Source organism: Pavona decussata, unplaced genomic scaffold (genome assembly GCF_977016875.1).
Source record: "Pavona decussata unplaced genomic scaffold, jaPavDecu1.1 SCAFFOLD_40, whole genome shotgun sequence".
Classification (NCBI taxonomy): Eukaryota; Metazoa; Cnidaria; class Anthozoa; order Scleractinia; family Agariciidae; genus Pavona; species Pavona decussata.
In genome coordinates this window covers 884050-897500 of record NW_028145462.1, presented here as the reverse complement: position 1 = coordinate 897500, position 13451 = coordinate 884050, and the positions used below count along the sequence as shown (strand labels likewise).

The following is a 13451-nucleotide window of genomic DNA, read 5'->3' as shown; positions in this document are numbered from 1 at the left end:
CCGCGAAGTTTCGTTGAGACCAAGCTCTCAAAAAATACTAGCACAAATGCTACCACTGATGTAAATAGATCGATGCGAGAACAGTCGCCCTCGGCGAACACAGAAAACATTGTAAACCACGATGTAGATAAGGTAGATAAACTGCAGCAAGAATTCAACGAGCTCAAACAAATATTGTACACACATGTGTTGCAGAATTCTGCAAACAATAAAAATGTTGAAAAGTATAACAGCGTTCAGTCTCTGAAAACCTAACCACCACAACGGGGGCTCAAAATAGAAGAAGGGCACAAAACAAATAACAAGCGCAAAGAGCGCAGAAAAATATTGGCTAAAAAACGGATTGAGACACAAGGAGAAAAGCACGAGAAAATATGATTCATAAAGAATTTTTCAAACCAACAACTTAGCGACGTTTGATATTTCTAAAGGGCTCAAATTTGTCCCGACACCGGTGACAGACGCGAATATATATTTACATCAGACGCCAACTCTTGTTAGACTTCGAACATTTCGCAAGACGTATGCGCCTAAAAGATACAATGGATTTCGTAAACTTTATAGGAAAGACCAAGGTCTCTCAAGATGCTATATAGATATCAATGGATGCAACAAGCTTGTACACAAATATACCACAGGAGGAGGGAATTACATCAGTATGCAAAGCATACGAGGCATTCCACAGCAATAAACCTCCTATACTGTCACACTACCTCAAAGAAATAGTTAAACTTATTCTTCAGGAAAATTCATTCCAATTTGTTAGAAACTGTTATCTTCAGACCCATGGAACTGCAATGGGTACAAAAATGGCCGTTGCGTTTGCAAACATATGGCCGATATTGAAACAAAAGTGATAAGTCAAATCAAAACAAAACCAATAGAATGGAAACGTTTTATTGATGACATTTTCTCACTGTGGGACAGTGACAAAAAGGAAATTAACCTGTTCATTGAACAAGCTAACAACTTCCATCCTACAATTAAATTTTCAGAGAACGAGCAGCAACGAGACAAGCTATTATTATCACGGTTCAACAAGTGTCCTTCCTGTAGTTCCGCGAGAACAATGTCGCTAGTCAGCGCTTCCCAATTGCCTTCGAGTTCCTTGCAGCAGTAGCACTCGCTGATATTTGCTAGCAGATCACGGCTACAGTTACCACAAGTACACCTACATGGAAAATAATTCGTTCGAATGTATGTGAGTACTTGGCCAGAGTTTTGACAGATGATAATGAAGAGCGCGTACTCAAAATGCAAGGTGAGAACTTTACCATCCACTAACACGCACTCTACTCTCCAAGCGTTTCGTTAAATCTTCCTCGAGTCGTCGCTTCTCCTCTTGTTCCTTGCGATATCTTTTTAGCCATTCTTCGTCTGCTATCGGCTCGTCCGCGTACGGTTCGAGTGTATCATCATCTTCACACGTATTACTTGTTTCGTGGACGCCATCTATCGCCTCAGCTCGACTTCGACGCTTTCAAATTCGTCCTAGCTGCTTTCTTCAGCGGTTTGCTCACTTTCCGTGTCAGATAAGTTTTCTGCCATGGGATATACTTATTTGGAGCTAATTTTTTCTTTCCTACCAGTGAATCTGACGATTTTCTTTCTGCCGCGAATGTACTTTACTGAAGGTCAAGTGAGTGCATGGACTCGAGAGTTCCTGAATGTACGTCACAGACTATGTCACGTGGCCCTATTGTGAGCCTGTCGGCATTCTCATCAGCGGGGCGGGTGGACCGCAATAAAATAAGATTTTAAAGATTGGTAAAATTCATAAAAAATTCGCGTTTCATGCAAATCGAAAAATGTTTTCGCGGAAGTTCTTTGCGTGATGTAAAGATTCAGATGAGAAAATAAAAAAAATTCCGTTATGGGCACTTTAATAAGGTTTTCACTTCAAGAGCGCAAAGCTGATAAGTTATTGGTGAGTCTGAGTTTACTAAATTATTTCAGTATTATTTAGCAAAAAAAGGTTTCAAGATTTTTTAAAGTTAATTATGTCATGTATTCAAACGGTAAAACACAGACAGTCAACAGAGACTGATCAACACTGTGTGTCTGTTTTCGTCATTTGAATACGAGACATACTAAGTGTTCCTGTATTGACATCACAGCCCTATTATCCCCAGTCTCCCATCGTACCCAACCGGAAGTGAAATTTGATGCTTTTATGTGCCTCAAAAGCAGGGGGAAGAAAAATCTATTTTTCTACTTTCTTATGAGAACAACATGAAGATTTGAGGAAATAAATAATTTTTTTTGTCATATACACTTAGGTTCACGCAATCACTGATGGAACATAATATGCCGAAAGAAATAACACAAAAAAATTCAATTGTTTCTTATATTTTACATTTTATTCAGATGTTCAAGCAAATTCACCCCTCCACCCTTTAAAAGCCAGAGGGAGTTTATTTCTTGCAGGCATATAATTCATGGTAAGGAGAGGGTGACTATATGGAGGGTTAGGGTTAGGGTTATGTGGGTGACTATATGGTACCTTACCATTAATTACTTGCCCTTGCAGGGACATATTTAGAGGGATTAGTCTGGCAGGGGTGTTAAAACCTTTCTAAACATCTTAATAATAAGTACGTAAATTATGATCATCCGGGTGAAAGCAGTCCTGAGAAGGACTGTTTGTGGTGACTTTGACTGACGTTTCAACAACCTGAGCGGAAGTCATCTTCAGAGTCAAGTGAATTGTGGAACGTCAGTAGGTGGTATATACGTCGCTGGTTGTTAACCTGATTGGTCAACGAAGTCCAGATGTTATTGGTCGTTTGTCAGTAAGCTGTGATGTTATTGGCTGTGAAGACTGTAAAAAGTGATTGGTGCGTTTCGATCCGTCTTTTGTTAGTCAAAACGTCCGTGGGTCTATTGTTAGTAAAATGTCTATTGTTTGTTTGTTTCGTTGTTGTTGTCAATAAGTCGTTTGTATGGTGCAGGTAGTTGTAGGCAACAGTTGAGTGGCGTTTGTTCTAAGTTAGTAAACCATTTATGTACTTATGACATGACTCCTGGGTTCAAACCATTTACAACTTCATCTTAATAATGATCAAGCATACGGCTCAGGAGAATAAAGAAAATGATCACTACATAAAGACTTTCTTCATGACTCAACAAATAACCAAATGCATGTTGACACTGTGGTTTCTTTAAAGGTACAGCTTTATACAAATACTGGTAGGTCATTGTCGAGTTGCTTTGAACCTCATTAAGAAAGTGACGCTTCATACATTGTTTTTATTAGAAATTATTTTACATTCACATTGAAACAAAACTAATTTTTATATGAAAAGTTTTGTCCTTAGCAACTTGGAAATGGCCCATTTGACTGCATAAGCTGCCCACTTTACAGTTTTTGCTACCACCATCTTCACCAACTTGAACAACCCTCTCAAAACATTAGCTTTTTACAAGGTAATAAGTGGAAAAGAGTTCCAAGTAGGGGACAAAAAAAGGTGCCACTATCACCTTGTTGAACAAGAGCAAACTTGGTAATTTCTTGCCAATGTCTGTAATGTAGACTACATTCACACAGAGTCAACTGCTTGATTGTCTCTGTGCCATAGCTCCATTGACAGTTGACCGTCTCAGTGATGGTGGTTTGTTTAGGAATGGTGTCCATGTTCCTTGTATGGAAGGATTCTCCGTGTGCCAAAATTGTCTTATCTTTTGTACTTTTACTCCTGATTCATGCCTAAATCTTACAACCCATTCTTCAATCTCATCTGGAGTTTTGTTCTTCACTTCCACTATTTTACTGTTTCCATTCACTAAAACACAAAAGTAGATAAATGCAAAAAAATTTGGAAGTGATATACTTGAACTGCAAGCCATTGCAGTAATGTCTGCATCTTAAAGGGGAAGTATCATGGGGTTTTAATAATTATAAAAATAATAATAATAATAATAATAATAATAATAATAATAATAATAATAATAATAATAATAATAATCCGTTCTAGTGCATTTTGGAAACAAAAATGAGAGAACTTGAAAAAAATTAGCCTAACATTTTTCAAGTTTCAATCCATACCAGCCTACTCTGTCTCTGGCCAGAGGCACTAATCGACAGTTTTATTGCACTGGGGCGATAAAAATTATTATAACAAACTTGACAATAAATATTATTTCTTTGTTTCTGCTGACAGACAAACATTTTTGGGTTTTGAAATGACAGCAAATTTGCGTAATACTTCCCCTTTAAGCAGCATTCTTTCATCCCCAGCTTAAATTTATGTATTTCAAGTATTTCATTCCATATCTTCACCTCTTGGTATGGCATAAGCAAAAGTCAAGCGGCCTCAATCAGCCATAGTGGTTTTTATTCAACACCAAGTGATCAGCATGACTAAGATAAGTACAATACACAACCACACTTGATTTCATATGCATTTTTGTTGTGTATACACTCAGTTGAAAAAAATTGTCCTGTGCAAACTTTCAATAATTATTGTAAACAATGCAACCTGGAGATTACAGGATAATTTAATTGGCATGTGCATATTTTGTGTCCTTTTCTTTGTCTGCAAGAAATATGTGAATTTTAAGCCCTAAAAACTGCGCATACTTTTATTTTCTAACAACATGAAGATAAAAGCTGATAGGTCAAACACTTCCTAGAAAGCTGTTGCATCTTATCCTTCACGGTCCATACCTTTTAAGTGACAACGTTTTTACAATCAAGTGTACTCAGCAGACCACAAGGGTGAGACACCTGTACTACACAAGGGGGAGGAGGGATGGTGTAGTGGTGAGAGCACTCGCCTCCCACTAATGAGACCCGGGTTCAATTTGCAGACTCAGTGTCATATGTGGGTTAAGTTTGTTGTTGGTTCTCGTCCTTGCTCTGAGAGGTTTTTCTCTGGGTACTCTGTTTTTCCCCTCTCCTCAAAAACCAACATTTCTAAATACCAATTCGATCTGGAAAGTGTCCGCAATAAGTGTTCTGCTGTAAATACATTGACACCTAAATAAAGTGATTTTTTTTATTTGTGCAGAAAAAAGCACAATCAAGGGGTTAATATGCAAAATGAGTGATCACAGAAAATTCTCCTAATCCCTTCAATAGGTGTAAGAGAGTAAGGTCATTTTTAACACCACTTGAAGACAATATTTAAGCTTAATTAGACATCCATTAAGCTTAAGTAACTTACGGAAATTTGCAACGATCCTGGGATGTTTACCATTTCGTTCTCTGACGTAAATTGTAGCTTCAGGATTGATCTTTGCAAATTCCACGATTTCCTTGTCAATGTATTCCCTGAGAGAAACACACGAGGTGATGCCGGTCAAAAGAGGTTCTCGAAAAGACAAAAGCCTTTTCAACAGTTAATGCATTACCTTATTCCTCTGCTGCTTCCTCCGCGTTTACAGTAATTAAAAACTAGCCGCTGTAACGGACGAACAAATCGACCAAATACTCTGTCAGGGATTCCAACCTGCGCCATATTGAAATTTAGAAATTAGTTCCCAGATCCTTTTGAAGTACGTTCATCATGTAAGAGGCTTGGAGTTGACAAGAGACAGGCACCCCAGGAGGACCCCCAGGAGATTTCTTTTGTGGCCACAGCCCCTCCTTTGGGGGACTTTACCATAAAATAAAGTTTCCTTAAGTTTTAGAATCCTAAAAAATAAAAATCCACAGATGAGACAAAAAAATATATTACCGCAACTTACAAATATCAATTGCAAAAATGGCACCGAATCTAGAAAATTAATTTATATTTACACATTACCTAGTACAAAGATAGTTACAGCTTGCTTGTAACACAGTCGGTAGGTTTTCTTCGTTTAATTAATTAATTAATTAATTTCTTTCTTTATTTATTTATTTATTTATTTATTATTGATGTATTATAATTCACAAAGGTTTCCCCTCACTGTGAATGTGCATGTGAAAGATTAAAAATACGACGAAAAAAAAAAAGCGGTGCTATTATGTTACAACAAGAAATAAATAAATAAATAATAATAAAATATACAAAATCAGTGGGAGAGACTAAAATAGTTCGTCATAGCAGATTTGAAATCGTCCTCAGATGGCTGATCTAATAAAAAAGAAGGTAGAATGTTCCATTCTTTTAAGGTTCTGGTAAAGAAGTTGTACTTGTATGTGTTACTGTTACTGCCAATGTTAATAAATTTACTGCTGATAGGAGCGTGTAACACGCATGGGGTGCGCAATGTACCCCGGGATATTGACCGCAATTTTATTGTTCACTATTTTGTGCATAGTAGTAAGTCGCGCAATTTTGCGTCTCTGTTCTAATGAATGCCAGTTCAGATCGTTCAGAAGGTTTGTGACGGTACCGGGTTCCCGCACATAGCAGTTTTTCACAAAGCTGGCGACTCCTTCGATATCTTGACAGTGTTTTTGAGTATGTGGGTCCCACACGCTACAGGCGTATTCCAGACAAGGATTAACGAGGGTGAGATAGGCCTGACTTTTAACACTTTCTGGACAGGAATAAAGATTACGTCTGATGAAACCAAGGGACTGGTTAGCCTTCCCTACAATATTCTCTATATGAAAGCTCCAATTCAAATTGGTAGACAATTCAACGCCCAAGTAAGGATGGTGAGATACAGATTCCAAAGGAACCCCATTCAATGGGTACCGATGGATGATTGGATTTTTTGATCGATAAACATTCAAGATCTTGCATTTGTCACGATTAAGGGACATTTGCCAGAGATTGGTCCAGGCGACTAAGCTATCAAGGTCTTGATGTAGGGTATTGGCGTCATCCATGCTGCTCACGGTTGCATATAAGAGTGTATCATCGGCAAAGAGACGAATGCGGGACTTTATATTTACACCAATATTGTTAATGTAGATAAGGAACATTAAGGGGCCAAGTGCAGTGCCCTGTGGAAAGCCAGACATGACTGTTACAGGTGCTGATTTAACTCCTTCCACTAAAACAGCTTGAATCCACTTGTTGATTGAACCTTGTACGCCTTAATGGCGTAACTTGAGCAGAAGGCGTTGGTTTGGGACGGTATCAAAAGTTTTAGCAAAGTCCAGCAGTATAATATCGCTTTGCTTGCCATGATCGAGGTTTCTAGCAAGATCATGATCTTCGAGGGTGGTGAGTGGGTGGGTAGTTGGGTTTGTTAATTTCTGAATGAAAGCTCATGTTAACTCAGTCGACGATCTTCAATGCAGCTTTCATATTTCCTACCCTACTAGATGAATGCGATGCTATTGCACTGAGTGTCACCCAACAGCATTTCGTCACCTGGACTGGCATTTATAATCCTCGGTAAAGGGGTCTTTGTCCACAGCCAACGCAACAACGTACACCACGCCCAAACCACTACCTTTAGGATCAGATCCAGTCATGGGCTCGAGCCCCCATCAAGCATGGCTGTTTTTACTTTTCTCATTTCACCATTTTCATTTTCTTTCATAGGAATAAATTAATGGAGAAAGAGAACTTGACGTATATCAGTTGGTGAATTTTGTTCAATCGCTAACATGACGCCCGTAAAATGAAATGTCCCATGGCTCTCCCCAAGATTCAAACAGCTCTTTCAGTTTAAAGAGCCTGTTAACAGTTTAAATTCAGGTTTGCGCTATACCAGATATCAAAGATGTTGTATACCAGCAATTTTGGGGGCTGGTCACAGGATGAACTAATTATGGAGGAAAACTGGATATGCTGTAAGTTTTAGTAAGGAAGCGAGAAAGAACTAAAGCGTTAAACCCTTAATTAAAATCAAAGCTCCTAACACCTTAAATTGTTGTTCTTAACATGCTGATCACAGTTTCATAATAAAAATGAGAGTCACCGAGCTCGTTCTTGAGTTACAACCACTTAAAGCTAGAGTTAGGGGTGTCTTTAACTGGTTATACTGTTGCTATCAGGGTGACCTATTATGTCGAGAAAACGACCATAACTTGTTCACCAACGATTAGGCATTTGTTTCATTCCATTACTGTTGTATCAACGGATAAAGAGTGACAGTATTGATCCGTTAAAGTATAAATGTTGGAAACCAATGCTAGCCACCTTAAAAGTCACCTCGGGTTGGTCTTTGCCATAACTGATGCAGTCATTCTAGTATTGGACTGATAACAAGAATTGGCATCCCTCTAAAATACTCAATTAGCACTAGCACCGATAGTTTACTGTTCTATTCTATTGTCTACTCATAGAGGAGGACTGCTACAAGCCGTGTGCTGGAGAATTAAGCCGTGCGCAAATGTTTTAAGGAAGAGGAGATTAGGTTTGAGCTTCCTTTCATGGATTACAACAAAAACAACGCAGGCCACCACGAGTACGTCAAGGGCTTTGAAGACGAGGCTGTTACCTGTGATACACCCATCTTAAAACACTTCATAGCTGTTTTGTGCACGTTTCAGCGGCACATACAGGAAGGACATGGCAATTTTGAAGAGAGGGTTGAACAACTCAAGCCTAAACTGTAAACAGGCTCTTTCATGGTTTCTAATAACATTTCGGCTGTAGAAGGACAGAGCCCATTTGCCTCAAAGTAGTTTATCATCTACTGTATTTAATTGAATACCGAAACTTTAGCTACAGTGTGACTTTTGGGTAACATTTGCTGCATATGAGTTTATAAACTGTTGGCACTTTATTACTATCACAATAATGAAGGTTTTCCTTAGCTGCGCTCTATGATTGGTTCGCCAAACTCGCGCCACTTTCTCAACCAATGAGAAGCAAAATCAAAACCAATCGTGACTTGTTCGTGCGTGTTTTCCCGCGCTTGGTGCCGCTCGCGCTACATGGTGCCGGCTACATGTATTTGCTTCAACTTCTGATTGGTTCCTTTCGCTGTTTGCTGCGCTCTGTGATCGGTTAGCAAAACTCGTGCCACTCTCTCAACCAATGAGAAGCAAGCCCCAAACCAATCGTGTCTTATTCGTGCGTGTTTTCCCGCGCTACATGTACTTGCTTTGCATTTTGATTGGTTCAGTTTACGTCTGCAAAAGGGTAAGCATACTCACTGTCTGTTTGTATCAGATACGGATTGAGGAAAATAAAGTAAACGAAAAGATAAACTATTTGTATTTATGTTATTTGCGTTAAAAGGAAATGTTGATGGAGACCTTTGTGTTGAAAAAGTCTTTCTTTTTCCCATTCTCGTTAATAACACAAATATGCTGTTGAGAAAATAACCAAAAACTTGTATTAAAATTAAGTTAAATCAGGCCAGTACCTTACTGTTTGTGGTTTTAGTATTATCACTTCATGCATACCACACAAACATTAGGGAAATTGAGGAACCAGGACAATCGACGGTGCCGAGGTAAAATGTCTTTCAAAATGATTTTAAGCAGCTCGGAAAATAGCACCAAGGACAAAGTCATCTAAAACGTGATTCTCATTTTCTTTAAACTAATTTGTAATAATTTACCGGTATTATGTCAACTCACTTTTTTAAAAAATTACCTAATGTAGCTTAACTATACAATTGCTAGAAGCTCCAAGACAGTGTTCTAGTTACGGTCATGCATTCAAGTTTTGCATGGCAGGTGTACTTCAGGGGTGAGGTTAGGTGAAGAGTGATGGGTGGAGTGTGGGGTGGGGGATGAAGGGTGGGGGTAGGGTAGAAGCTCAATGACAGCCTGCAAGTAAGTTACTGTCATACATGTATTCAAGTTTTGCATGGCAGGTGTACATGTACTTAGGGATGGCGTGAGGTGAAAAGTGAGGGGTGGAGGGGGTGGGGGGTAAGCATGAACTGAAAGGCAGCTTTCAAGTTACTGTGGTATGTATGTTACATGACTGGCATATCTCAAGGGTGGGGAGGGGAGTGGTGAGGGCAGGGGTGCAGAACAGATAGACGAACTTGAATTTGCCTAAACATCCAAGGGATGAATATTATTGGCAAAGGCCAATGGCCAACATTCTTTGCGAAAAGGTTCAACACTTATTGAAATATTCATTATAATCCTCAAAATAGATAAAATATAAATTAAATTATGACGATGAAAACAATAAAAAATATTTAACTCTGAAGACATTAAATTTCACTTTTTAAATATGAACAAAACACATCAAGTCAATGTCATTAAAGTTGAACTCACCAAGGCATAGCCAACAACAAATTTATCAAGAATCTCAAAACCAATGTCTAAAAAATAAGAGGAAAACAAAATTTCTGTCCTTTAATCTCTCCAAACACATCAGTTTTATCAGCAACTCCAAGCAACTAAGCATATTGAAATTACTCAATCCCCAGCTTCACTGACCCAATTTTAGCTTAAGAGTAATCAACTCCTTCACCATTTTGTTGGATATCTCCAGTGTTTGTTGAGGGTCTAGATGGGGTTAACTGACAACTGACAAATAGCCAAAATTTTTAACTGACAACTGACAAATAGCATAAAATTTAACCGACAACTGACATTTATACTCGCTGGTACTGACAACTGACGAAAGACTTGCTGCTACTTTTTTCGGCTAATAATTGATATATTTTTTACCAAATCACCAAACAAACGTGTACAATAAACAGCAGTAGAGTAGGGCGTCATATTTTATACTAACAATTCATATTAGTTAATAGTTTTTTTCTAACATGACCCAAATTTACGTGGAACGCGCTCTAGCAATATATCGAGTCTATACCATGTCCGCTCGTTCCGGCGTAATAAAGGCGATTGCTAGCTTTTGCCGCGTTGATCCGGATACGGCATTCGAACGACACCGAAGCCGTATTCCAATCAATTGCGATGAGCTAGAGACAGTTTAGTCTCTAAAGAAGGACCGTTGTCATTTCTTGGGCTGAGAGAACTAGCAATAAAAATCGGCCTTGGAGAGTTTGATTTAAAACTTTACCGCATGGCACCGAAGCAGGGAGGAAGAAGCGAAAATTTTGCGATAATCACAGATGGTCAGTGGAAAATGGAGCTGCCAAGCTTGCTGGAGGAAACAGGCAGCGAACTAGTTAACGCTTCTGAAACAAGGAATGCGCCGGCTGCATGACAGCATAGCTGCGACTAACAAGGAATACCTTGAAGAGGTTGAGTTGTGCACGTTACTCACAACAGTTGTGGAGAACATTGACGCCGTCTCCCTTTTGAACATGAGACGTTCACCGCCTTACAGTCAGGGGCACCCAACGGATCGTTTCGGTAAATTATCTGTTCGGAAGGCCCTTAATCCCCTACAATTTTCTAGAGGGAATTTTCACCACGAACTTTCGTGATATGGGAAATTTAAGGCCTAGTGTTTTCGGATTGATAAAATTGTTGATTCGGGTACCAAAAAAAAGGTCAGCTAAGATTTTCAGAAAGGAAATAAGACCTAAGGTTTTCGGGAAATGGACAAAAATGCCTTACTAATTTCGAAAAGACTCAAGTTCCCCTAGATCCCCCTAGAATGACCGAACAGATAAAAATATTATAGCGCTGCCTAAAATGAGCTTATAGAGCTTTAAAGCCACTCCAGATCGCCTAAAATAACGTTTCAAAGGATCTGAGAGGAAATTGTCGTTGGGTGCCCCTGTACAGTATTCCCAAGACTTTGGAACCATCACAAAGGAGACTTTACAAAAGACCACCATGGCTTTTGAAAGTATAAAATTCATGCAACTGCTTCCGTCAGCAGAGATTAGCGCTGAAACGGAGACTGCCATGAAAGAATTGGTAGAGAAGTATCGTCCAGTAAGACAAAGAACAGTTAGGGGTGAGACTACAAAGGACAAAGCAGGGGCTCTACAACCAGCGGTGTATACGAAGCCACCAGATTGCAGTAAAGTAAACTTTATGCCAGACGAAGAGAGCAATTCTATCACGGAAGATCCAGAACGACTCAACAGAGATGTTGAAAATGAGTCAGTCCTAAGGTGCCATCTAATGATGTTACAGAAGTCACACTTGTAAATGACTGTCTCATTGATGTGGTCGTTGGTGCTGTGCGACCTCCACAAGAGGACGAGTACGATACAGCTTCAGACAACGATATCTCTGACACACTGAGGAGAAAATTTCAACTGTCGCAGTTTCAAGGTCTGGCCGACCAATACGCGCCCATTTCCGCTTGGATTGGTAAGGTATGTTCTTAGTAGATTGGCCATGGGATGATTTGTATAAAGGCCAAAGAAACGATTGTTGTTGCAAAAATGTAAACATAAAATTAAACATTAACCAGAAACAAGTTTTTACAATACTTTTTTGGTTATCAGGGTACGCTCCTATCTGTCTGACATGACGTTTAAGTTTATTTGGGTCCTCAAAAAATTATTAAAATCTGCAGTTAATTATTAACAGCCATTTAACTGACAACTGACAAATAGCCCAAAATTTAACTGACAACGGACAAATAGCCCAAAATTTAACTGACAACTGACAAATAGCCTAAAATTTAACTGACAACTGACATTTGTACACCCCCATCCAGACCCTCTTTGTTGTACGCGCACGTCGATTTTGTAATCTGCAATGATTATGGGAAAAACAAAATGGGGACTGAAGCCGACCTCATCAAGCAAAGGTGTTGGGCTGAAGTAGAAGCGGCTGAAGAGGGTAAAATTATCAGCGCTACGGAATTATCGGGGAACCACCGTAACCGCATATATTGTCTCAGTCAAAACGAAATTCTTGCTGCTTTTCAGTCGAAAAGCCGACGAATAAATCTATTCGAGCGAAATATTGTTGAGAATAGCGAAGTTTCGAAATTGCTTATCGAAAGTTCGGGTGAAAGTTCGCTCTTGAATGAACGTCCCAAATTGTTAATGCTGCAAATAGGAAACAAGTATCTGTTTGACGCTTGAAAGAAAACGTTTAAAAAGAGCTGACTCCGTTTAACGCTTTGGAAATTACTGTAATACAGTGAGTCTTTGTGAAAACGCTACAAGCAAAAGCGGCGGCTTTCCCTTTACTAGTTATCTTATAGCGACAGGCGACGTGAGAAAAGATCAAGACATAGGACATGATTCTTAGCGTTATTTTTCAATTGCTTTTTTGTTTTGCTTCCGCTTGCCGATACTTGTAAGTTTTACGCACCCGAACACAAGTGATCTGATAACGTCCACCCGCAAATAAAAAATGGAAGCTCACGATTCACGGACTCGCGAATAGGCCATTTTCATGATGGCGCCATTTGACTACAACTACCAGAATTCATTTTGTTTTCCTTTTCAAATTCAAATTTTGTAATCCCAGTGGAGAGCAAAGAACAATAGCTCTAATTAGCATGAAAAAACAAAAAACCTGAAGGATTCTGGTAGTTGTAGTCAAGTGACGCCATAAACCTCATTCCAAAATGGCTACCATTTTAATATTCTTTTGTTTGCATTCAAATAAGCCCTTCTTGCCTCGTTCAAGATAAAATATTCTTTTGATTTTTGAGCTTAAAAACGAGGCAAGAAGGGCTAATTTGAATACCAACAAAAGAATATTAAAATGTCAGCCATTTTGGAATAACGTAAATAGTGAAAATGTGCTATTGAAACATTAACAA

General features: G+C 39.0%; 1 protein-coding gene and 2 long non-coding RNA genes across 4 annotated transcripts in view; 1 reads left to right on the top strand and 2 right to left on the bottom strand.

Moving 5' to 3' along the window:
* LOC146483053 (uncharacterized) overlaps window positions 1-13451 on the bottom strand; it is a 258284-nt gene that overhangs the window by 20035 nt on the left and 224798 nt on the right. The window lies entirely within an intron of this gene.
* Window positions 1-13451, top strand: part of LOC146483060 (uncharacterized) — a 286304-nt gene that overhangs the window by 95985 nt on the left and 176868 nt on the right. The gene's annotated exons all lie outside the window — the stretch shown is intronic.
* On the bottom strand, window positions 2560-5459 carry LOC146483073 (large ribosomal subunit protein mL43-like). Its single transcript, XM_085106446.1, has 3 exons — window positions 5353-5459; window positions 5166-5272; window positions 2560-3782 (listed from the first exon to the last, which is right to left on the bottom strand). The coding sequence occupies exons 1-3, from the start codon at window positions 5457-5459 to the stop codon at window positions 3550-3552; spliced, it is 447 nt and encodes a 148-aa protein (XP_084962572.1). The 3' UTR covers window positions 2560-3549.